The sequence below is a fragment of the Manis pentadactyla genome, chromosome 14 (assembly GCF_030020395.1).
Source record: "Manis pentadactyla isolate mManPen7 chromosome 14, mManPen7.hap1, whole genome shotgun sequence".
In the NCBI taxonomy this organism is placed as follows: domain Eukaryota; kingdom Metazoa; phylum Chordata; class Mammalia; order Pholidota; family Manidae; genus Manis; species Manis pentadactyla.
Window position 1 is genome coordinate 22,755,862 of NC_080032.1, and position 27,681 is coordinate 22,783,542.

General features: G+C 33.7%; 1 protein-coding gene across 9 annotated transcripts in view; it reads right to left on the reverse strand.

Annotated features, from left to right (window-relative positions):
- The window catches only part of IFT81 (intraflagellar transport 81), a 192,928-nt gene that overhangs the window by 68,843 nt on the left and 96,404 nt on the right, over positions 1-27,681 (reverse strand). For 8 of the 9 annotated variants that reach the window (XM_036929264.2, XM_036929260.2, XM_036929255.2 and 5 more), the window contains 7 exons: positions 27,078-27,167; positions 24,666-24,731; positions 23,391-23,501; positions 22,305-22,389; positions 10,759-10,922; positions 9,352-9,447; positions 2,356-2,502 (listed from right to left, as the gene is read on the reverse strand). In XM_036929264.2, coding sequence (XP_036785159.2) covers positions 2,356-2,502; positions 9,352-9,447; positions 10,759-10,922; positions 22,305-22,389; positions 23,391-23,501; positions 24,666-24,731; positions 27,078-27,167 — 759 coding nt within the window. The remainder of the gene's footprint in view (positions 1-2,355; positions 2,503-9,351; positions 9,448-10,758; positions 10,923-22,304; positions 22,390-23,390; positions 23,502-24,665; positions 24,732-27,077; positions 27,168-27,681) is intronic. The other variant, XM_057491865.1, reaches the window with a different exon arrangement.

The following is a 27,681-nucleotide window of genomic DNA, read 5'->3' on the forward strand; positions in this document are numbered from 1 at the left end:
TTTAAGTATAACAAACCTCCTCCCTTTTGTCCATATGGTCTATCACTTTATCAAAGTAGAAAATAAAACTGGTCTACCAACATTTGTTCTTCATAAAATTATGCTTAATGTTCCCCAATACCTTCTGTTCTTTTAGGTAACTGCAAAATGAGTTATTTGACTGGTTGTTGTAGTTTTTGACCAGGTATTACTTAAAAATTGATCTCATCGTTTCCAAAGTCATCTTTTTCCCCTTAAAAAAAAGTATGCCTTTTTGGGTCATCACATACTTCTTCTATTCACCATAATATGTCAAAAATAAAAGCTAATAGGTTCTTTTCTCTCACATTTGCATAGAAGGAATATCTGATACTGAATCATAAGCACTATTCATGTCAAATGTGGCCAAAGCAATTAGCATTTCTTGTCAACTGGGCGGCATTTTCTTACAAAAAGATAAAAATGGTAGGAGGTAGCATGGTGTCTTATGAAGCAAAACTGCTGAATAATCCTTTTTTTCGGGGATAGCAAGGATATCATGAAGCATATCCTCTTGGCTTCCACATATCATTTAAAATACTCTTATGTCTTAAAGTAGATGTTAAAAGCCAAAGGAACTTTTCAATCAAATGTTGACTTCTGAAATCTACCACTTCCCCAATAAGCTAAAGGGCATAATGGGAGGCCACAATCAAAAAAGTACCACAGAGAAAAGTGGTACCATGTGCCTGGCAGAATGAAGGTTCACTGCCAATTTCCAACAGTATGAATTCATTACCTTTTCAAAGCCAAAAATGAGGTTTGGACAGGAGCAGCTTTTCAAAGTAGCTTTTGCTGAGGTCTAATAACTAATATAAATATGCTGAGGAGGTGGTGAAGTAGAGGCAATGCCTAGGAATAAAAATTTGACCTATCATTTGATTTGCTAAAAAACACATTGAGCTGAAGACAAGATATTTTGCTTCATTTATTCAGTCTTTCCTGAGCTAACTTTATAAAGAGGTGAGGGGAATTATACTTTTGGTGAGTAAGTTTAGCCATCTTAACGACAATATTACTTGTTCTACTACTCTCATGAATCTGACAGGATAAATGAAATAACACCTGTTAAAACATTGTTCAAGAGTCAGAAGGGCCTGGAGATGCTTCTGGAAGGAATACCATGATGGCTGCCCAAGGAGAACCCCACATCCAGTTCATATTTGTATTGGTTGGTGATGGTGGTACTGGAAAAACTACATTTGTGAAATGTCATCTGACAGCTGAATTTGAAAATTGGGAACATTATCCTGTAAAATCACTAAGATCTTTGTCATTACACATCAATAATATTTCAATATTATTGCAAAGAGTTTTCAGTTTGGTTTTTTTCCCTGAAATTTGACATTTATGTATTTTGATGTTTTTTTTGTTTTAATTTTGGTATCATTAATGTACAATTACATGAGCAGCATTATGGTTACTAGACTCCCCCCATCATCAAGACCCCACCACATACCCCATTACAGTCACTGTCCATCAGCACAGTAAGATGCTATAGAATCACTACTTGCCTTCTCTGTGTTGTACTGCCTTCCCCGTGTCCCCCCGCTACATTATGTGTGCTAATTGTAATGCCCCTTTTTCTTCCTCATTCCTTCCTTCCCACCCATACTCCCCAGTCCCTTTCCCTTTGGTAACTGTCAGTCCATTCTTGGGTTCTGTGATTCTGCTGCTGTTTTGTTCCTTGAGTTTTTCTTTGTTCTTATACTCCATAGATGAGTGAAATCATTAGATACCTGTCTTTCTCTGCCAGGCTTATTTCACTGAGCATAATACCCTCTAGCTCCACCCATGTTGTTGCAAATGATAGGATTTGTTTTCTTCTTATGGCTGAATAATATTCCATTGTGTATATGTACCAAATCTTCTTTATCCATTCATCTACTGATGGACACTTAGGTTGCTTCCATTTCTTGGCTATTGTAAATAGTGCTGTGATAAACATAGGGGTGCTTATGTCTTTTTCAAAGTGGGCTCCTGCATTCTTAGGGTAAATTCCTAGGAGTGGAATTCCTGGGTCAAACAGTATTTCTATTTTGAGTTTTTTGAGGAACCTCCATACTGCTTTCCACAATGGTTGAACTAGTTTACATTCCCACCAGCAGTGTAGGAGGGTTCCCCTTTCTCCACATCCTCGCCAACATTTGTTGTTGTTTGTCTTTTGGATGTTGGCCATCCTAACTGGTGTGAGGTGATGAGTTTTCAGTTTTAAATAAACAGGTTTATAAATAAGGTTCCCTTCCCATTATTGACACTCAAACTAAAAAATTAAAAAAATTAATAAAAAAGAAAAACAACACTCATATTCTTATCCCATTAGATATCTCAACTTACTTCATCTCCCTTCAAAACTTCAGTGCCATCAAATTCACGGGTCTGATTTGTCTTCACTGACACCTCTCTCTCTAAGCTGGCTAATTTCTCCTTTGCTTCCTGAAGTTCCTCCGCTTTGGCTTCTTTTTTACGAGAGGTGATGGATGCCTAATTAAGCATTAAAAATATTAACACAAAACAAGACATATAATCAGCTTTCTTCATGTTGTGAAATTATCTATTTTTTACATTTTATCAAGCTCAGTTTTTAATATCTGGCTACTCCTGACCAATACTCCTTGCCCTACTGCCCGTGATCACCAGTTAAATATTTAGTGTAAGTATGCAATGTATATTGAATATCAACCTAAGAACATTCTGGAAGACAAAAGTTCTGAAAATATAGGACATATCAGTAGAGAAACAAAAATGCAATTATAATAAAAATATAACATTGTCAAGTAATACTTAAATACTAATAATGAAAATACATTCTAGGTAGGTAAACAGAAGATAACACTAAGTCTATTGTTTTTCTGCATGGTGGGTATCCTTTCACTGGAAGAAAACAAGAATGTTTTATTCTCAAAACTACAATACAGATCATCTTATCTTACATAAATTTATTTTTGAAATGAAATATGATAGCATCTATTATATTGGGGCATTCTATTAATTAAAATGCAGGTTCAAAATCAAACATCTGACTCAGCAGAATTATGCAAATGTTTACACAATACAAGTGAATACTAGTTACCAACTCCTAAGGGATTTCCTTAAATGAACCATGGCTGTGCTAGTTTAAGAAAAACATTGGCCAAACTGTCTTCTTAAGTGAAATAATACTTTCACTTAATATTTTCTTCAAACAAATTTGAAAGAAAGGGAAAATTGTTAGTGCAAACTGTTTAAAAATTCTATTGTCCTACCTGTTTAAAAAATGAAAAGATAGGTGATGAAGGAATGTTTCTCTCTATAGAATTATTCCAGCCATAAAAAGAGAGAAGGAATGATGAGAGTACCAGAACTGTGTAGGAATTGATGGTATATTTCCTTAACATAATATAAGCCTTGGTTCAAACTAGGGTTTTACTTAAAAGGGAAACAGAAGGGTATCTCCCATTAAAATCTAGAATAAGATAAAAATGCCCACTACTTCCAGTACAACTTAATATTGTGTTGAAGGTATCTGCTCATAACATTAGATAAGAAAAAGCAACTAGAAGCATAGAATTTGAAAGGAAAAATTACAATTTTCATGCTATATGATTATGTACTTAAAAAAAAAAGAATCTCTGTGATAACTATAGTAAACAAAACAATAGCTTTCATAGATTAACAAATCAGTCAGAAGACATAAGGAAAGAAAAGCTCTGTATTAGAACAGCAAGAAATAAAAATATTTTTGAGAGAACTATTATGAGGAAAACTATTAAACACTCTTGAAAGACAAAGAAATAAACTAGAGCAAATGAAAAGACATACCATATTTTTAGGAAGACAATATCACAAAGAAGTAAATTCTGAGGTAATTGGTAAATACAAAGCAACCCAAATAATTTTAAAAATTGTACTTTTTTTCCTAGAATTAGACAAAAGTTGATAATGAAGCTTATTTGGAAGAATATATAGACAAGAATTGTAAAGAAAATGCTGTAAAGGTAAAGCAATTGGGGATGAAGGCTACTTTTATTAGATATAAGAACTTGATTATAAAACTTCGATAGATAAAAGTTAGTAAGAGTACATGAACAGACAGACCAATAGAACAATAGAAAATCTATAAATAAATCAAACAGCATTTTAAAATTTAAAATAAAACAAAGGGTAAAAGAAAGCATTACCCTTTGATGTAGATTTCACTTCTGGGAACATATCCATTTTGGAAAAATGAACTTTTCACTAACCTGTACTGGGGCAACTGGATAATTGGATAGCCACATACAGTAAATACCATACACCATAAAAAATCTTAAATTGATCAAAGATTTAAATATAAAAATTAAATCACATTATTCCAAAAAAGATAATTTGAATAAATTTCTCTGTAACTTCAAGGGGGAAAAATGTTCCTAACTATGACTTAAAATCTGAAATAAGAAGATAAATTATTGATTAATTTGATTCCACAAAAATAAGGAACTTTCCCATAGGCAAATTAAAAAGGCAAATACCAAACTAGGGGAAAATGTTACACTTAAAAGCTAGACAAAGAATATTCCTAGTATATAAAGAAAACAAGCCAATAACTCTACAGAAAAATGGGTATAGATATGAAGGGGCAATTCACAAAAAAGAAAAATGTGAAAAGATGCTCAACCTTGTATATAATAAGATACATGAAAACTAAACTATCATAGGATGCCATTTCTCATTTACAAGAATGGAAAAAATCTGAAAGTTCAACAACTCTTGGTGAGATCATGAGGAAATAAGCACTCTCATACATTGCAGATGAGAACATGAAATGCTACAATCCCTATGGAGTGGAATTTGCAACATCCAGCAAACCTATCCTTTGATGTAAATCTCACTTCTGGGACTATATCCTAAAGATACACTGGCAAAAAATATGCAAAGTCATAAACAAAAAGCTATTCATTAAAGCATGATTTATAATAGCAAAAGAATAGCTACAACCCAAATGTCCATCAAGTGGGGATTGATTGAATGAATTGTGATATATCCACTCAATGGAGTACTATGTGACTGTAAGCAGGAACAAGCATAGCCATTAGGAGGGCTATAATAAAAAAAGACAGCTAATCAGTTGTGGGGAAAATTGAAGTTCCTAAGGCCAGGATCCTCACGTGAACCTAAACTACTTGATGATGTAATTGGCCTACTGCTAGGCTACTGCTTCCATACCTGTAGGCAGTAAGCTATGATTGACTGAGTCACTATATAAAGAGTTCTGCCCAGGCAGAGATGAAGGGGGATCATAGACCTGAAGACTGTTGGATGCAGACATAATTCTAGTGCTTGACCTATCACCAGGAGAACAAAGCTGGATAATAAACTCTTTTACCCCAAGAACGTTCCATTGTCATTCTTTGGCCTCACTGAATCCATAGTGAACTTGTCCAGGGCTGGAACCCATTGGCAAGACATAAATATTGATGAGAATGTGGAGAAATCAGGACATTCATAAACTGTTGGTAGAACCATAAAATGTGACAGCTGCTTTGGAAAGCAGTCTGGCATTTCCTCAAAATGCTAAATACAGAATTAACACATGAATCAGCAATTTTACTCCTGGGAACACACTTAAGAGAAATGACAACATATTTCTACATAAAATCTTGTACAAGAATGTTCACAGAAGCATTATTCATAATAGCCAAAAAGTAGGAACAACCCAAATACCATCAACTCATGAATGTATTAAAAAAATGTGATATATCCAGACAAAGGAATAGTATTCACTTATAAAAAGGAATGAAGTACTGATACATGCTACAACATTGATGGACTTGAAAATAGCATGCTAAGGAAAAAAGCTATTCACAATGGACTACCTATGGTATGATTCCATTTATATAGAATGTCCATGACAGGCAAATCTATAAAGACAGTTTGGTCTCTGGTAGCTGCCTGGGGCTAGGGTTTTGGAGGTGGCAAGAAAAGTGACTGCTAATGGAGTCAGGGTTTCTTTCTGGAGTGATAAAAATGTTCTAAAATTGATTGTGGTGATGGTTGCTCAACTCTGTGAATGTACCATTGAATTGTACTTTAAATGGGTGAATACTATGTGGTATGTGAGTTGTATCTCAATAAAAATATAAAAAAAAGAAATAAAGATTATTCTACTATTCACTAACATATATTGTTAAGAATTAAAAAAGCATAGAGAATGAAAGTGTGATAATGTTCTTTCTGTACAAAGGGAGATACATGAAAATATATATATTACTTTTTAATGTAAGAAATTATAAAATTAAAAAAACAATTACTAGGGTGGATAGTACAGGAGAAGATGTTAGAAACACCCTTGAATATTTCTTGTTTTTCAGATTTGATTTAGAATCATGTAAATATTATAATTATAAAACAAGTTAATCCCCAAAAAGTAATCCCTAAAAACTGAAATGAACATATACATGTGTATGTAGCATATGTAGTTTAATTTGTGATATTATCATGCAGATGAATTATTATTCTAAGTGACTTTATTTTAATTTATTTTAAAATTATTATTTTTTTATTGAGGTACATACAAAATACACAAATCTTAGTATACAGCTCAAGAGTTTTGGCTTGTGTATGTACTCATGTAGCCATCACCTGGATCAAGATATCAAACATTCTCACTAATTTTTTTTCCCCTTCATCTATCACTCATCCCCATTTCCCCCTTTCCTAGGGCAACCAACAGTCTGTTTTCTGTGTCTATGAGTGTATTTCTGCTTTGTTTGTTTTGGTTTTTAGATTCCACATATAAGTGAAATCATATGGTATATTCTAGGTGACTTTAAAAGAGTAATTTGGCTGTATTTCCCTACTGGGATCCTAAGGACAAACCAAACTAAAAACCATTTTCAGCAGTAATCATATTTTTGGTGATAGTATTGGTACTTTTATTTTGAAACTGTTGTGTGTAAAGTGTGGATTACAGAAAATGATGAATTACATTGGTGCTAATAGAACAAAGCAAATAATGAATTAAATTATGTTGGTGTCACCGAGAACCAAAATTTTCAGTGTGGGATAAGGAGAAAGATGTGAGATTGATGAGGTTAAGTAAAAACCCAGTAGTCCTCCAAAAAGGGATTCTGTGGCATCTTACTACACTGATGACAGTGACTGCAATGGGGTATGGCAGGGGACTTGATAATAAGGGTGAATGCAATAACCAGATTGTTTTTCTTGTGAAGCCTTCATAAGAGTGTATATCAATGATACCTTAATAAAATGGAAAAGACAAGACAAAAAAAACAACAACAGTAGTCCTCAATCTGAACAAGGATTAGGACTAACTCATGGTGCACGTCAGGACAAAGAAAAACTAATTCCTAGCTTTGTCCACTGAAAAGACCTTAAAACAATGGCTACCCCAGCAGCAATGAGAAGTCCTAATACCCAAATAGTGGTCTCTAAGTATCATTTCCTGCTAAAATAATAAGATTCAGAGGAAAGTCTAACTTCAGGTCTAGGGTAGGAAACGTAAAAGATGAGCCTAGAGATATCTTAATCATACCAGAAAGCAAGAGCATTATCAAAGACAATGTGAATCTTAAAAGGACTTGGAAGTTAACTTGAAAAGCCAAAATTGGGACAATTTGAGCATTATTAAGGAAAATGTTTGAAACTTATCAAATATGATTATATTTATGATTCATAATGACATTAGATTAACAAGCAACCAAGAAAAAAAACTAATCCTAATTGATCACTTTTACTGCTGGAGGATGAAAATGAGTTGGGAAGAAACCAATTCATTTTGAAAACTGATAAAGATATTAATCAAGCATGTACCCTGCCTTTCCTACAGGGATATATAGCTCAGGATAACCAAATGGTTGATGAGAGGACATTTCTCTTTATAGAAGTAGTACAGCTAACAAATGAAGGAATCATAGTATTAACATTTTGTAAACCCTCATGAAATTAATGGATAGGCAATGATAATCAATGGCTGCCAACATCATAAAAAAGGAAACAGCCAGACACAATCCCTCCAAATGAAAGTACACAATGCCATCTAGAAAGTAGTCTTCCCTCAAAATTATCAAACCAGAATCTGTTCAGATTTCTAGTTCTAATATATGGGAAATCCAGGAAATAGAGGAACATGTTAAAAGGACACTATAGGGTCATAATCAGCAAAATACAAACTATGGAAAATGCTACAGAATAAATAAATAAGTTTCTTCAATAAACAAATTGCAATAAAACTATTAAATAAATAAATAAGCAAGAAAGAGAACCTATAGATTAAAAGAGACTTAAGCATACTAACCAAATGCAATGTATGCATCTGGTACGGATCCTAATTACAACAAAGCAACTAAAAGGGAAAGAGAGAGAGAAACAAAGAAAGGAAAGGAAATAGAGGAGAGGAGAAGAGAAGAAAGGGAGGGAGAGAAGAAGGAAGGTAAGGAGACCATCAAGGAAATCTGAACATTGACTGGATATTTGCCAATATTTGGGATTAGATTTTTCAAATATGTTATATTATTATTAGGCTTTTAAAAAACCTTTTAGAGATATATTCTGAAGTATTTATAGGTGAAATCATATGAAGTCTAAGCTTTGCTTCAAAATAATCCAGTTGAAGCTGGGGGTAGAGATGAAACAAGAATGGCCACAATTGCTCTAGCTTTGGGACACATGACGGTTTACTGAACTATTTTCTCTACCTTTGCATATGGTTGAAATGTTCCATTATAAAAAGGGTTTAAAAAATTCTAGTATCCATGAATAATGCTTTGTTATGTAGGTCAGCATTTTCTGAAGTGATAGAATGCTCTTCACACTAAACTCCTCCTACCTGGTTCTTTTCTGACAATCCAAGGCTTTCATTTAAATCTTTTGTCTAGAAATACATAACAACTTATATACACTCAATCTAATAGCTGTGGATAGAATGATAATGCCTTAGCACTAAAATATAATTTATTCTACACTTGTAAGCTAACTTTAAAGCTGAAAAAGCATATTGCTTTCAGTTCATTAAATATTATATTTTTATTTATATCACTAAAGGTAAACTTTCATTTAAAAAAAATCAAATTTCACATTCACACATTTAAACACAAATAGTTCTATCACCACAGTTGGCACTTACTAAGGGAACTAAGCAATACCAGGCATACTGAATTTCAAACTTGAACAGACGTCTTCTGTGGCTTTCCCAAAAATTCTTTGTTATAATCTGGAGATTAGCAATGACAGGGAACATTTATTCTTTATTTCCTTCTCACTTTAACACTATCAATAACATAGCCTGTGGTATTTATAAGATGTTCATGAATAAGATGACAGATCTAAATATGTGAGCCAAAAGAATGGTCTTACCTGCTGCCTATATAGTGAGAGTTTGCCTTTAATTGGCTCATTTCTCATCATTTTCTTTTCAATCAGCTGATTGATCTGTGTGTTTATTTCACTTATCTAAAACAGTATGAAAGTAAGAAAAGTTAAAACGCTCCCTATGATTATACAAACTAAGAGACATCTGGCCAAACCAAGCTTTGATTTTATAGTTCTTATCATCAATGATTTGACTGAAGGAACAGTTCCACTTTGTTATAAGTGGTTATGACTGTTTTTAGAAACAATTTACATTTCATGGGTCATGAAATATATTTACACAATTTGATTACTTATATGGATTTAATCATCCATGTCTAAATTATCAATTATCCTAAAGAATTCTACCTGAAATATTTGTAAGTTATTATCAAAAAGATTTCTAAAGACCTGAAGTTATCCCTTCACCTAGGTTGTGACTTTCAATTTGCTGCAAGTGATAAAAGCAAATCCAGACTAACATTCCTAGGGATTTAGTACAAGGAATTCATGAACTCAGCTGTGAGCTGACATGGATGACATCTAAAACCCTTCCTGTTCTAATGATCTGTGATTCTGTGATAGCTGTCATTTATCCTACTCGTTAATCTAAGCCTTTCTCAAATGTAAATAAACTAAATAAAGCCAACAGAAGCACACAGTCCTCAACAAATAAAAAAGTCACATGGCTTTCAGTATATCTATCCTTTGAAAAGGATAGAGTTTTCCTGTTAATTTTATGACATTAAATTTGATCCAAATCTCACTTGGACACCTAATTTCTGTAAGTAATTAAAAGAATAAAATGGTCACAATGATATATTTAATAATGGCTATTAATCACATATTAAGCACATTAAAAAGGATTAAGTCAAACCCTTTTAATCAACCTTCATGATATTTAATTATTATGTTTTAAAAATGTACATCTGATTTAGTGTTTTATTTCTAGGGAACAAAAATGTTATGATATCAGGTTTCCATGAGAATTACAAGAAAGGTTAGTAAATCTAAAACAGTCACAATAATAAAAAATTACCTTTAAATATAAAATTGCTGTAACATTATTTGGAAATAAGAATTAATGATACATAAAATATTTGAAATTTATAAGCTAAATGATATTATGACTACATAAACCTATGCGTCAACCATATGTATTAATTTATATATCCAAGTTAGTTATTTTCCTAATCATTTGACTAAGTTTTTATAAGATCATGTGGATTAAGTAACAGCATTAAATGTTATAATTCCTTAAAAAGAAGAACTCCTCTTAAGAGCCATAACTCATAGCACAGGTTAAGTCAAGAGTCAAGAGTAGGGCATCATAGAACATAGTTCACATAATTTTCACAGGACTGGGAATGAGATAAAATTGGGAGCTATAAAAAGAAGGTGATTGTCACTTACTTTAGATTCAAGTTCAAGAAGATCAGAATGGCCCATAGCAAAATCTGAAACCACTTTTTGTAAAAAATGCAATTCTTTTTTCTTGTTTTCTAATTCTTTCGGAAATTTTTCAGTTACCATATATGAATTAAACTTTATCTCCTCCTCTAGCCTCTTCATTAAACCTTTAAAACAAAATAAATGAATATTCAGCCCAAGAGAATAGGTATAAAGATACTTTGTACACTTTTTTTTTAAAATACAAGACCTGGTAGTAAGGCATATCTGTTGAAAGCATTCTGTTTAATTATCTAGTATAATAAGATATTAACCATTAAAATATTTTGATATTTAACTAGAATGATAATGAAGGACAATTTAAATAGAATAATAATTATAGAAAAAAATATTATGGTCTTTCTAAATTACCACCTAATTCTTTTATGCTTCACAATATGCAAAAATAACATTTGCAGAGCCATATTTTCAGGTCATATTGTACCTTCTAAATATTTAAGAAATCCATGAACCAAAAGACAACACAAATGAGATCTACGCAGTTCTTCTATAAGCAGTCATTTATTCTTTTGCTTTTGCAATAGTCCTGATGCAATTTTATTTCTATTCTAATACTTCATAAATGGTAATACAGTATAATTTATCAGCCTCAAACCAGTGCAGACATTACTAAATGTACAGATTAAAATCCAAAAAAGAAAAATTATCTTTTTCATAAATGTTTTTGGTTTTCCTGTTTGGTAGTTTTGATTTTATTAAGTATTAGCTTGCAGTTAAGTGGAAATTCAAATTATATTTTTAAGATTTAATAGTTTTCTTATTTGGAGAAAATACACACACACACACACACACACACACAGATTTTTAGTGAATAATGGTTTTGTTATAAATTCCCAGACTAGAGAGCTTTAAAAAGTTTATTTCACATCTTTCCATTACACATTTACAAATACTGGCTTGACTTTTTAAAACACTGAATTTCCGGTTTAAGTAATCTACGTACGTAGACTGCACAATAAATCTGGCCCAAAGCCTTAAAATTATTTTTAGTTTTGTTGTGCTAACCATATATTAACATGTAAAAATTTATTAATGGCAACTTCACAAGTTTTCCATTCATCCCTACAATTTTCCTCCCTTTTTAGAAACTGGGGGAAAGGGAGGGAAGAGAAAGTGTTTCATGAATCACACTGTACTTAGGCAGTCCCGTCTATGTGGTTTCTAATTAAATCTACATCCTGGCTTCTTTGGCTATAAAATGACTAGTTTCTCCATTCTTAAGTTCTTAAACATACTCCATGTAATCAGAGATGTAACTTAAATATTATGTTCCCTATTAAAAAAAAGTTTCGAATTCTAGAAAATACAAACTAATCTAAAGGAAAGAAAACAGATCATTGGTTTTCTGGGGATTGGAAGAGGGCAGAGAGAGGCAGGCAATATTACAAAGGGGCACAAGGAAATGTTTGCAGGTGATGGGTATCTTGATTAAGGTTGATGGCCAATTTCACCAGTGTCTATGTGTGTGAAAATTTATGAAGTGTATACTTTAAATATGTGAAGTTTATTATATGCCCATTTTACTTCAATAAAAGTGTTTTTTTAAAACATGAAAACAGACTTTCATCACATTTAAAATATTCTCTAAAAATTTTAACTCAGACTTGAGAAGGAGTGGTCTGTTTCTATGCAGTTTTTTAAAATTATCTTTTGAAATCCTGAAGAAATTAAATACAAGGTCACTAAAATCTCAGCAAACTTTTTGATTAATAATCCTCTGAAAACATTTCACTGATCTTACTATAATTTAATGAAGTTTCTTTTATATAATAAATCTCACAAATGTGTAAAATATAAAGATGAGTCACCTTCCATGAATGTTTTATAATATGGCTATTACTTTGAAAAAATACAAATTACACTAAAAATACTTTTTACGTTAATAGAAACTTTTTGTAAGCCATTTTTTGTTACTAAAAATTTAGATAGACCTATTAATCAAAATAGCTGGCACAATGAAAAGTTTGTTTAATCTACTCATTTCCTAGGCTGCTGAATACAACTCGTAAAGACTCTGTTTCTCAGAAAGATGTTGTCAAAGCAAGAAACTCCTTAACTTCCTGCTCCTCACTCCCTGTCCACCCACAAAAAACACATATTTTGGTACTGGCACAAGAACCGACCTACAGACCAGTGGAACAGAACAGAGAGTCCAGATATTAACCCAAACATATATGGTCAATTGATGTATGATAAAGGAGCCATGGATATACAATGGGGAAATGACAGCCTTTTCAACAGCTGGTGTTGGCAAAACTGGACAGCCACATGTAAGAGAATGAAACTGGATTACTGTCTAACTCCATACACAAAAGTAAACTCGAAATGGATCAAAGACCTAAATGTAAGTCATGAAACTGTAAAACTCTTAGAAGAAAACACAAGCAAAACTCCCTTGAATATAAACATGAGCAACTTTTTCATGAAAATACCTCCCCAGGCAAGGGAAGCAAAAGCAAAAATGAACAAGTGGGACTATATCAAACTAGTAAGCTTCTGGACAGCAAAGGACACCAGCAGTAGAACAAAAGGCATCCTACAGTATGGGAGACTATATTCATAAATGACATATCTGATAAGGGGCTAACATCCAAAATATATAAAGAGCTCATGTACCTCAACAAACAAAAAGCAAATAATCCAATTAAAAATAGGCAGAGGATCTGAACAGACACTTCTCCAAAGAAGAAATTCAGATGGCCAACATGCACATGAAAAGATGCTCCACATCACTAATCATCGTAGAAATGCAAATTAAAACTACAATGAGATATCACCTTACACCAGTTAGGATGGCCAACATCCAAAAGACAAACAACAACAAATGTTGGCAAGGATGTGGAGAAAGAGGAACCCTCCTACACTGCTGGTGGGAATGTAAATTAGTTCAACTATTGTGGAAAGCAGTATGGAAGTTCCACAAAAAACTCAAAATAGAAATACCATTTGACCCAGGAATTCCACTCCTAGGAACTTACCCAAAGAATGCAGGAGCCCAGTTTGAAAAAGACATATGCACCCCTATGTTTATCACAGTACTATTTACAATGGCCAAGAAATGGAAGTAACCTAAGTGTCCATCAGTAGATGAATGGATAAAGAAGATGTGGTACATATACAAAATGGAACATTATTCAGTCATAAGAAGAAAACAAATCCGACCATTTGCAACAACATGGATGGAGCTAGAGGGTATTATGCTCAGTGAAATAAGCCAGGCGGAGAAAGACAAGTACCAAATGACTTCACTCATCTGTGGAGTATAAGAACAAAGCACAAACTGAAGGAACAAAACAGCAGCAGACTCACAGAATGCAAGAAGTGACTAACAGTTACCAAAGGGGAAGGGACTAGGGAGGGTGGGTGGGAATGGAGGGATAAGGGGAGTAAGGGGCATTATGATTAGCACACATAACATGGGGTGGGGCATAGGGAAGGCAGTATAGTACAGAGAAGGCAAGTAGTGACTCTATAGCATGTTACTACACTAATGAACAGTGACTGTAATGGGGTATGCGGTGGGGACTTGATAATGAGGGGAATCTAGTAACCAAAATGTTGCTCATGTGATTGTATGATACCAAAATTTAAGAATATTTAGTTAAAAAGAAAAAAAAAGACACATATTTTGCACACACAATATCTTACTTTTATATTCAGCCATTTTTTCTTACTTGATACCCCTCTTATCTGTGGAAAAGATAATTTTCTTCCTTTCCACGATTAAGGTCTCTACTCTCACCTCTCAACTACTTAACAATTACTGAATGTCTGCTATGTGTAACAGGGCCTGGAAATAGAAAGACCAATTATGACTTGGTGACTAACCTGGAGTTTAGTTGAGTCAGAGATGCCAATAATTAACATACATTGCTGTAGAGCATTCAATGCAATGCATGGAGCACACAGGAGAGGTTTGTTACCAGTTCTCACTTTTTGCTTCTGAATCTTCAAATCTCCATTTGTCTGACTAACTCTTTGCTCCAGCATATGAACATCACTATACTACTGCCCTCCCTCAATCAAGGCACAGCACTATCTCATACATTCCAACACTCTCTCTCTCTTGCCTTCTTTTTAGAAACAAGAGTCAGAAGAAACTTACCCTTTTATTTCCAATTCATCTATCATATGCCCACTATATTTATATTCTTTCAGGTCACTGAGCCTTGGCATAGAATGTCTTACACCCCCTCACCTTCTCAACTTTAACTTAACTCAGTGGCCACCACATCCAGAAAGCCATTTGATTCTGTTAAGGTTCAGTGTTTTGCCTCTTTATTTCTACAGAACCCTAATGTAAGCTCCATCAGCATATTCATCATGCCTCATTTTAATTGACCACTGCTTGTCATACCTCTTAGACTGTGAGCTCTTTAATAGAAATATGTTTGCTTACTGTTCCTAGACTTAGCTTAGTGCCCAAGATCTAGCAGATGTTCAATAAATATTGAATCAATGGGTAATGGGGTATGTGGTGGGGAGTTGTCAGTGGGGGGAATCTAGTAACCACAATATTGCCCATGTGATTTTATATTAATGATACCAAAATAAATAAATAAAAGAACCTGAAAAAATTGAATTAATGGACTATTGGTTTAAGAAGATTATTTCTATCATTATTTAACAATGTACCTGACGCTAAAAAAGCATTTGACAAAATTCAACATCCATTCATGGTGAAGACTCTCAACAAAATGGGTTTAGAGAGAATGGAGCTCAACATAATAAAGGCCATATATGACAAACCCACAGCTAACATCACACTCAATGGTGAAAGGCTGACAGCTTTTCCTCTAAGATCAGGAACAAGACAAGATGTCCACTCCAACTACTTTTTTTTAAGGTATTATATGACGATTTTTTTGGGGGTATCATTAATCTACAATTACATGAAGAACATTATGTTTACTAGGCTCCCCGCTTAACCAAGTCCTCCCCCCATGTACCCCTTCACAGTCACTGTCCATCAGCGTAGTAAGATGCTGTAAAATCACTACCTTTCTTCTCTGTGTTGTAGAACCTGCCCCGTACCCCCACCCCCAAATTATACATGCTAATTGTAATGCCCCCTTTCTTTATCCCACCCTTATCCCTCCCTTCCCACCCATCCTCCACAGTCCCTTTCCCTTTGGTAACTGTTAGTCCATTCGTGGGTTCTGTGATTCTGCTGCTGTTTTTTTCCTTCAGTTTTTCTTTGCTCTTATACTCCACATATGAGTGAAATCATTTGGTACTTGTCTTTCTCTGTCTGGCTTATTTCACTGAGCATATCTAGCTCCATCCATGTTGTTGCAAATGGTAGGATTTGTTTTCTTCTTATGGCTGAATAATATTCCATTGTGTATATGTACCACATCTTCTTTATCCATTCATCTACTGATGGACACTTAGGTTGCTTCCATGTCTTGGCTATTGTAAACAGTGCTGCAATAAACACAGGGGTGCTTATGTCTTTTTCAAACTGGGCTGCTGCATTCTTAGGCTAAATTCCTAGAAGTGGAATTCCTGGGTCAAATGGTATTTCTATTTTAAGCATTTTGAGGAACCTCCATACTGCTTTCCACAATAGTAGAACTAATTTACATTTCCACCAACAGTGTAGGAGGGTTCCTCTTTCTCCACAGCCTCACCAGCATTTGTTGTTGTTTGTCTTTTGGATGGTGGCGATCCTTACTGGTGTGAGGTGATATCTCATTGTGGTTTTAATTTGCATTTCTCTGATGACAAGCAATGTGGAGCATCTTTTCATGTGTCTGTTGGCCATCTGAATTTCTTCTTTAGAGAACTGTCTATTCAGCTCCTCTGCCCATTTTTTAATTGGATTATTTGCTTTTTGCTTGTTGAGGTGTGTGAGCTGTGAGCTCTTTGTACATTTTAGATGTCAACCCTTTATCAGATCTGTCATTTATGAATATATTCTCCCATACTGTAGGGTACCTTTTTGTTCTATTGATGGTGTCCTTTGCTATACAGAAGCTTTTCAGCTTGATATAGTTCCACCTGTTCATTTTTGCTTTTGTTTCCCTTGCCCGGGGAGATATGTTCATGAAGAAGTCACTCATGTTTATGTCTAAGAGATTTTTGCCTATGTTTTTTTCTAAGAGTTTTATGGTTTCATGACTTACATTCAGGTTTTTGATCCATTCTGAATTTACTTTTGTGTATGGGGTTAGACAGTGATCCAGTTTCATTCTCTTACATGTAGCTGTCCAGTTTTGCCAGCACCATCTGTTGAAGAGACTGTCATTTCCCCATTGTATGTCCATGGCTCCTTTATCGTATATTAATTGACCATATATGTTTGGGTTAATGTTTGGAGTCTCTATTCTGTTCCACTGGTCTGTGGCTCTGTTCTTGTTCCAGTACCAAATTGTCTTGATTACTGTGGCTTTGTAGTAGAGCTTGAAGTTGGGGAGTGAGATCCCCTCCACTTTATTCTTCCTTCTCAGGATTACTTTGGCTATTCAGGGTATTTGGTGTTTCCACATGAATTTTTGAACTATTTGTTCCAGTTCATTGAAGAATGCTGTTGGTAATTTGATAGGGATTGCATCAAATCTGTATATTGCTTTGGGCAGGATGGCCATTTTGACAATATTAATTCTTCCTGGCCAGGAGCATGGGATGAGTTTCCATTTGTTAGTGTCCTCTTTAATTTCTCTTAAGAGTGTCTTTTAGTTTTCAGGGTATAGGTCTTTCACTTCCTTGGTGAGGTTTATTCCTAGGTATTTTATTCTTTTTGATGCTATTGTGAATGGAATTGTTTTCCTGATTTCTCTTTCTATTAGTTCATTGTTAGTGTATAGGAAAGCCACAGATGTCTGTGTGTTAATTTTGTATCCTGCAACTTTGCTGAATTCTGATATTAGTTCTAGTAGTTGTGGAGTGGAGTCTTTAGGGTTTTTTATGTACAATATCATGTCTTCTGCAAATAGTGATCCACTCCAACTACTTTTATTTGACATAGTACTGTAAGTCCTAGCCACAGCAATCAGGCAAGATAAAGAGATAAAAAAGCATCCAAATTGGTAAAGAAGAAGTTAAACTGTCACTATTTGCAGATAACATGATACTGTATATAGAAAACCCTAGAAACTCCACCAAAAAACTATTAGAATAACTGTATTCAGCATAGTTGCAGGATACAAAATTAATACACAGAAATCTGTTGCATTACTATATAGTAGCAATGAACTAGCAGAAAGAGAAATCAGGAAAATAATTTCATTTACAATTGCATCAAGAAGAATAAAATGCCTAGAAATAAACCTAACCAAGGAGGTGAAAGAACCATAGTCTGAAAACTATAAGACACTGATAAGAGGACTTAAAGAACACACAAATAAATGGAAATCTACCCCATGTTCATGGATAGGAAGAATTAATATTGTCAAAATGGCCATCCTGCCCAAAGCAATTTATAGATTTAATACAATCTCTATCAAAATACCAATGGCATTTTTCAATGAACTAGAAAAAATAATCCCAAAATTCATATGGAACCACAAAGAACCCAAGTAGCCAAAGCAATACTGAGAAAGAAGAACAAAGCTGGTAGTACTATGCTCCCTGACTCCAAGCTATACTACAAAGCTACAGTAATCAAAACAGTACAGTACAGTACTGGCACAAGAATAGATAGATCAAGGGAACAGAATAGAGAGCCCAGATACAAACCCACACATATATGGTCAATTAATATACGATAAAGGAGCCATGAATATACAGTGGGGAAAAGACAGCCTCTTCAACAACTGGCATTGAGAAAACTGGACAGCTACATGCAAGAGAATGAAACTGGATTATTGTCTAATTCCACACACAAAAGTAAACTCAAAATGGATTAAAGACCTAACTGTAAGACATGAAGTCATAAAATTCAAAGAAAACATAGGCAAAAATCTTCTTGAACATAAGCATGAGCAATTTGGTGGGGGACACATCTCTTTGGGCAAGGGAAACACAAAATGAACAAGTGGAACTACATCAAACTAAAAAGCTTCTGTATAGCAAAGGACACCTTCAATAGAACAAAGAGGCAAACTACAGTATAGGAGAATATATTCATAAACAATTTATCTGATAAGGGGTTAACATCCAATATATATAAAAAATTAATAGGATTTAACATAAAAAAAATAGTAATAACCTGACTAAAAAATGGGCACAGGTCTTGAACAGACATTTCTCCAAAGAAGAAATACAGATGACCAAAAGGCACATGAAAAAATGTTCCACATTGCTAGTTATCAAGGAAATGCAAATAAAAAATCACAATGAGATATCACTTCATACCAGTTAAAATGGCCACCATACAAAAGACAAGAAATAACAAGTGTTGGCAAGGATGTGGGAAAAAGGGAACGCTCCTACACTGTTGGTGGGAATGTAAATTGGTGCAGCCACTCTGGAAAGCAGCATGGGGGTGCCTCAAAAAACTAAAAATAGAAATACCATACAATCCAGTAATTCCACTGCTAAGAATTTACCTGAAGAAAACAAAATCGCTGATTTGAAAAGACAGATATCCCCCTATGTTTATTGCTGCATTATTTCCAATAGCCAAGATATGAAAGCAACCAAAATGCCTATCAATAGATGAATGGATAAACAAGATGTATGTAGTACATATACATCACGGGATATTACTCAGACATGAAAAAGAAAGAAATCCTATCATTTGTGACAACATGGATGGACCTATATGGTATTATGCTAAGTGAAATAAGCCAGGAGGAGAAAATCAAATACCATATGATTTCACTTATTTGTGGAATCTAAAAACAAAACAAAACAAAATGATCAAAATAGTGATATATTCACAGACACTGAGAAGTGACTGGTGGTTACCATGGGGGAGGGGTGGGGTAGATGGGTGAGGAGGATAAAGGGGCAAAAAGATTCTCAATCATAACGTAAGTTGGTCATAGGGATGGTAGTACAGCATGCAGAATATAGCCAATGATTCTGTAACATCTTCGTATGTTAACAAATAGTAACTATACAAGTTGGAGTAAGGATTTAATAATATGGGTAACTTGAACCACTGTGTTATATACTTGGAATGAATATAAGATTGTATATCAACTACACTTCAATGAAAATTTTTTAAATGTACCTGATTTTATTGTTTAACAGCATCTACTAACATATTACTTTTATTAAGATTTTAAACCAACATCTCAAGAGATGCCCCAAGCAGAATTTTGTCCATTTTACTACTAAATGAATAATTATATATTTACTGACCCAAAAAGATTCTCTTTAGGCTAGAAAACCAAAGCAAAATAAAGACTATCAACTCAAATAAAAAATAAAATATTACTAACCTTATAAGTAACTTTGTATATTCTGTTTAGTTGCCAGAATTAAAATGTAAAAGCAAGAAACATTTAACCTAAAAAAACTGGAGATAACAGATATTGCAGAAATACAAGCTCAGGCTAACACTTTAAATTGTATTAAACTGTACCAAGCCAACAATTGTTTTTGCATACCAAATCTTTCAATTCTTTTATAGATTATCTTCATTCCCAAAAATTCACTATCAATGTGAAGAGTAGGCCTACACAAATTATTTGACAGTAATTTTTAAATGGCTAGAATATAATGGATTTTTGAAGACACGTCTTAATTTTTTATAGTAAAGATGTGAAGGCACCTATATCAAATCCAAAGAACATATGCTGAAAATATATTAAGAAAATAATTAAGAATTTTTCTTTTGTCCTGAAAATAAACATTCTCCTAAAAAGTGAAAACTCAGTGAATAAAAGTATCCAATGACAACAACAACTAAATGCATGGCACATCCCAGGTATTGCTGGCATCTGGATTTATAATGAGTGAGGAGAATGACAGTCTGTGGAAAGCCACTAATTAACATGCATTAACCATATATCTTACAGGGAGTACAATACTGGTTTCTTAAATATCAATAAAATATATCATATTTCCTTGATTTTAAGATGCTATTAATTATAGGAGACCATCAACTAAATTACATAAACCATGTTAAGTGAACATGTAAAATGTAAGATATATCCCAACTGCAAAAGCAATTAAAAGTGGTTAAGAATATGTATCTAGAATATAGTATTATATCTTTTAACAGCTTTATTGAGATATAATTTACATGCCATAAAATTCATCCATTTCGTGTTTAATTGAATAGTCCTTAGTATGTTCAGAGCTGTGCAACCCTTATAATATATTGTAGAACAGTTTTATCAGCTCCAAAAGAAGCCTCTATACCCACTAGCAGTCACTCCCTCCCCTCCAACCTCATCTCTTTCCTCCCCTACAAGCGCAAACCTAGGCAATCACTGGTTTGGTTTCTATCTCTGTGGATTAGCTTGTTCTGCACATTTCATGCATCATGTAATTTATGGTCTTTTGTGACTAGTTTCTATCATGTAACGTGTTTTTGAGGTTCATACATGTTGTAGCATATGTCAATACTTCATTCCTTTTATTGTTGAATAAATGCTCCATAGATGTGCCACACTTTGTTTATTCATTCAACAGTTTAGGGTCATTTGGTTGTTTCCACTATTTGGCTATTATAAATAATGCTGTTATGAACATTTGTATATAAGTTTCTATATGGATATGTTTCAGGTCTCCAGGATAAACACCTAGGAATGACATTCCTGGTTTGGTCATATGGTAACTCAATATTTAAAATTTTGAGGAACTGCCAAACTGTTTTCCAGCACAGTTTGTACCATTTTATATGCTCATCAGCAACATATAAAGATTCCAGTTTCTCCACATTCTTATCCACACTACTTATTGTCTTTTTTAAAATACTCATCCTATGTATTATATCTTACAGTACAACATTTGATAGAATACTACAGAAAGATGAATTAACCCTTTAACAGTTAATATTTACAGTGGAATATTTCTCCACTAGCAGTGAGAGCTGTGCACTACTCTTCTAGTTTGTATGGTTTCCCCCTTCTGATGAACAAAAACACTTCAAATATGCCTCGGATGAGTTTGGTAGTATAATCTGAGATATGAGAACAATTTATCCTCTATGAAAGCTAATGTGACAACCAGGAATATCTATGTCATCAGCACAAACCAAAACATGAAAAAAAAGCTCAGTTCAAGGGTCCACCATTTTACTCTTTTTCTTTATAGTCCAGACTCTAAATCATTCACATTTTTGCATCCATCTTTTTCATAATATCCATCCTAAGTACTTTATATACTCACATATCAGAGAGCCTTCCTCCACAATGGTTTTCATTGCTTTCACCCTCTGACAAAACACTGAATGGGAATTTTAAATCCCAGGTAAAAACTTAAGGATGTCTTCATCAGTGATGTCATTTACTAGCTAGGAAATGACACTCCAAAATGCTGAGATATCATTTGATGTTAATTAATTCCCATTAGTTGATTGCTTCAAGGAAGACTACTGATTTAAACTAATATTCTCTGGTCACCTCTAACATATAATAATTTCCACTTACTTTCAGGGCTTGCATCTGCCGCTGCATGGCGCATACTGTTCAGCTGATTTTGTACTCTCTGCAATCTCTGCACTGCATGAAAGAGCTTGAAAATACAATTAGACCCATTACTTGCTAAGTGTATTGGGTACTATCATTCACATAGACAACCTATGAAAAAGACAAGTTCCACATGATTCTTGTGATGTAAAAGGAATAAATAATAACAAGTAGGAAATTACTATGTTATATCCCAAAATGTAACTGGTTCTGTCCATTTATTTTCATGTAAAACTTTTTTTTTAAAAGAGCTTTCAGAAATTTTTCTCTTTTAGTTATTTGTTGAACTTGGTAGTCAAGGAAAAAAGCTCATTAAAGAAATACATGCACCAGGATTTGCTTAACTATAACACGGTTTTCTTAATTCTAAGGAAAGTTATCATTTTCACAAGTGTCTCAGAATCAGAAATGATGCCAAGTTACCATTCAGCTTGCAGCAATTAGAGCAATGCAGCTTACTGCTGCAGTGAAAGTATTATAATGCTACATCAAGTTCCAAAAGAACCAAATATCTAACTGCCCAGTCAGTAGGAAATGGAGCTGATTTGAATATATTTTTGATGTATAAGTCTACTTAGCTTTAAGAAAGATTTTTAATAAAATAAAAGTGATACTTTCTGGCCAAGTTATTTTTTTCTTTAAAGTCTACAAATGTGGTATGGGTGATTTTGAGCTTTTTCATGATTTGTTTATTTGCCACTGGAGTAAAGTGTAGAAGATACTGCGATCAATGGAATAAAATGGATGTTCTCAGAGCCCCAGAACCTCAGGATACCTCAGATTCTAGTTTATCAGCTGTTAATCCTACTGCTTAATGAATGTTCTATAACATTGGAACACCATGAGTCAAGCATTGGCCAAAAGACAGTGTGTAGATACCTGACGCACAGAACCCCAAAAGCAGTATTGTTGCTGCTGGTGCCACAAAGTGTGCTGCACCATGTCAGCAAAGGACAGCATTAACTTCTATAATTTAAAAAAATTATTTTTTCTTTAAAGAAGGAACTATTTCTTTCATCATGAGAATATAAACTTTTATATGGATACCTGATTCTTTTGTTCCTGTTTCTGTTGTGCAAGAAGTTCTTCTCTCTCTTCTTCAACTCGAAGTTGCCTTGCTATTTTAAGCATCTGTTGATGATTCTGAACTGTCTCCACCTACAGTAAGGGAATAAGTAGTACATGTTACTGTCAAGGTTAAGAAAGAAATTAGCATGTCACATGACTCAGACATTCACTTACCATTTTCTTTTGGTAAACAGTACTCCCTAGAGATGACAGTAAAGCTCCAGACTCCAGGTTCTTAAAAGTTTTGGGCTACTGTCAAGGGAGAGTCACTTTCCATCAGTGTTATTTGAGTCTGTCTTCAGATGTACACCTATGCCTTATTTAATCTTTTTTTTAAATTAAAGTATTATTGATATACAATCTTTTTTTTAATTAAGGTATTATTGATACATGCTCTTATGAAGGTTTCACATGAAAAACAATGTGGTTACTACATTAACCCTTATCATTGATATAGAATCTTATGTTGGCTTCAAATATACAACACAGATATTCAACAGTGTGGGTGAAATTGTAATATTTCCAGAATATCTCGCCTGGCTTTAGTATATCTGCATATCAATAGGCATTTGGAGGTGGAAAGAAGTATGGCTTTAGTGCATTTGCATCATTCCTCAGGGGTGGAGAGAAGTTCATCTCCGTATCAATGAATAATTACCTGGGCAAGGAGGGCTTATCTGTACCCGAGAGGAGAGAGAAGTGCCTGTTTTGCTTTTGCTGGAGCAGGAAAGAAAGAAACGGCCCCACACTGCAGTTTGTAAGCAATAAACAGATTTTAAACTTTATTTCTCCCTTTGACTGATTTCGGTTTTTAGAGGTATTTTGCCCTGGGATTTCCTCTCCCTGGACTTACAGTTACCCATATTATTAAATCCTCACCCACTCTAGTGCGGTTACTATCTATCAATATAGTAAGATGTTACAGAATCATTGACTGTATTCTCCCTGTGACCAACTTATATTGTGATAGTGAATTGTGTCCCTTTATCCCCTTCACCCTCCCCTCCCACCCACTCCAACACCCCCTTGGTCCCTTCTCAGTGTCTATGAATCTACTGCTATTTTGTTCCTTTTGTTTTGCTTTGTTTTTATACTCCACAAATAAGTGAAATCACATGGTATTTGTCTTTCTCCACCTGGCTTATTTCACTGAGCATAATACCCTGCCTTGCTTAATCTTTATCTGCATCCCCAAATCTTTGCAAGTCCTTGGGACTTGCAGCCAAAGTCTTACAGTGCTAATTCTTGCCTTACCCTTTTCTTCAAATGTTCAACTCTCTTAATAAGCTGATCCTTTTCTTCCTCCATTGCACTGATATCCTAAAAAGTAGTCAGGAAAACATTGTTAGAAAAAGTTATCTTTGTCTGTAGAATTCAGATAAGGTTTTTACATGATTATGCATCACCATTTTCATCACTTAAAACCAGAGCATTAAGGACAAATATCCTCTTTTGGATGAAAGGCATTTCTATTTCCCCACAAAGGTTCTTTATGCAGGGTAATTTATTTGGCAGCTTGGTGTTCATTTAGAAAAGCAACTAAAACAGGTTATAACATAGCAAGGTAAAGCTGCCAAACAGCACATTTGTACTTTGATTCCAAATATGGGCACATGATTTTTCAAAAATCTCCTGTAATGGAAAGTCGGCAGGTCTAAAAACATGAACAACAGCTGCTGACATCCCATCTGCTCAGTTAAATACCAAACTATATATCCTGCTAATTTTCCATCAAAATTATTTTTAAGGCTATGGTGTTTTCAAGACATAAATTTGTATCTGGTTTAATCGATTAACCAGTCCCTTCCTAAAAATAAAGACTTCAAAAATAAATTATCTTTCTTCCAACTAGCTCTATAATATTTTCTAGTGAAAACAAAAATCCTTCCTAAACCTGAAAAACTAATAGCTTAACTACCACAGTAATACTAAAAGGAAAAATATATATGGTAGTCAATATAGGATTGAGGGAAATAGGCACTATTACTAGTGGTGGTATTACATTGAAGATCAGTATCAAAAGTCTTTAAAAAAATGCATATACCCTATAGCCCAGTAATTGCATATCTGGGAATTTATCCTAATAAGATATTCATGAAAGGTCACAGATTTCTCTGTAAGGATTCTCATAGATGCTAATTATATCTAAATTTGGAAATGACCCAAATATCTAGATTATTAAACTGTAGCACGATACAATGAAAATTATTAAAAATTATGCAGAATGTTTCATGACATGAGAAAAATCATGATATGACATTACTTGAAAGCAGATTACAACATTTATGCATAATATAATACCAAGAAAAATATTTAAATATATTCACTAAAATGTCAATAGTAGTTATATCTAGAGCATGGGATCATAAATGTATTATTTTCTATTTTCTATTTATTGCTTAATCATGTTTTCTATAAAGATTATCTTCAGAAATACTTTGGTAATAATGAAATAAAATTACAGACTACATTATTTTATCATTTTGGTTATTACTCATGTGACATAATGGAGGAATGGAAGGTGGACATCTATCACTCTTCTTTTACACTGTTTTAAGTATCTATCTGTGGGTCTTTCTTCTCTACTAGATGTGAGTTCATCTTTCACTCCTAATATATTCAACAAATTCTTACTGAAGAGGGGCACTGTGACAGGAGCTAGGGATATAGTGGTGAACAAGATAAATAGACACTTGCCCTCATAGAGCTTAATGATAATTGGGAAGACACATTAATTATAAATATAATGAGTGTTATAAAAACAAAAAGAATTGGGAGAACTAATCTATCTAGGGAATCAGGGAAGGCCTCCCTGAGGAAGCAACTTCTGTTTCCTGATTGAATAAGAAGATAAAGATGGCATTAACAACTCAGGAATTCTAAAATACAGAAATTTATGAATGTGAGAACTAGAAGTATTTAGAAAAGAATTTATATGCCTGGTGAGAACATAAAAATATTTTTTGGAGAACATTAAGTAACATGCATCAACAGCCCTAAAATTTTTTTCATATCCTTTAATAAGCAATTCCATTTCTAGAAATTTATTCTTAGGAAAGAATCACAGATAGCCAAAAATAAATTTATATATAAGATAATTATAGCATTAACTATAATAGGAAAAAATGAAAACAAAAAAAACCACAAAAATGTTAAAATGTCCACATTGTGGAATATTATTTAGTCACCTAAATCATGTTGCAGAAAGATAAAAATGGAAATATATTCACAATGTAAATGATTTAAAAATATAAAAATAACTATGTACAGTGTGATTCCAAATATATATATATACACACACACAAGAGCCTGAAAAGGTATATGACAAAATGTAACAATTGGATAACTTTTTCTCATTTGTTTTCTCTATTTTCTGTAATATATATTAGTTAATGTATATATAGTAGATAAAGACCCAGAATATAAACCTTTCTAATCTATGGTAGTGGTCTATATAGTATGTAGAAACTCATTATGAAGTTACCTTGGCCTCATTAATTTCTTTAGTAAAGAACTAGCAAAGGTCCTATAAAAGAAAATCTGCTATTTGTTATCACTAGTTTCCATATAGTCTTAGGACTCATACTGAATTAAGTAAAAATAAAAGTGTTAAATCTAATATTATTCAAATCCAAAAAAATATTATTTATGTGTTATTTTCTTTACCCTTCTTATTTCTGCTGTAGAAAATCTAGATGTCTTGAGTTGCTCACATTCTTTATGCAAAGTTTTAAAGGCTTCCATCAACTCTTCATACTAAAAGAACAAGTTAAAAAATTATACACTAATGGCTAAACACAGTAGGCTTTTCTTAATCAGGTTATCTATTAACTTAAAGTAATTACTTCAGTCATTATAGAGGAGCATTAAAAATACATCCTTAAGATGCTCCACATCACTAGTCATCAGAGAAATGCAAATTAAAACCACAATGAGATATCGCTGCACACCAGTAAGGATCGCCACCATCTAAAAGACAGACAACAACAAATGTTGGTGAGGTTGTGGAGAAAGGGGAACCCTCCTACACTGCTGGTGGGAATTTAAACTAATTCAACCATTGTGGAAAGCAGTATGGAGGTTCTTCAAAAAGCTCAAAATAGAAATACCATTTGACCCAGTAATTCTACTTCTAGGAATTTAGCCTAAGAATGCAGCAGCCCAGTTTGAAAAAGACAGATGCACCCCTGTGTTTATCGCAGCACTATTTACAATAGCCAAGAAATGGAAGCAACCTAAGTGTCCATCAGTAGATGAACAGATAAAGAAG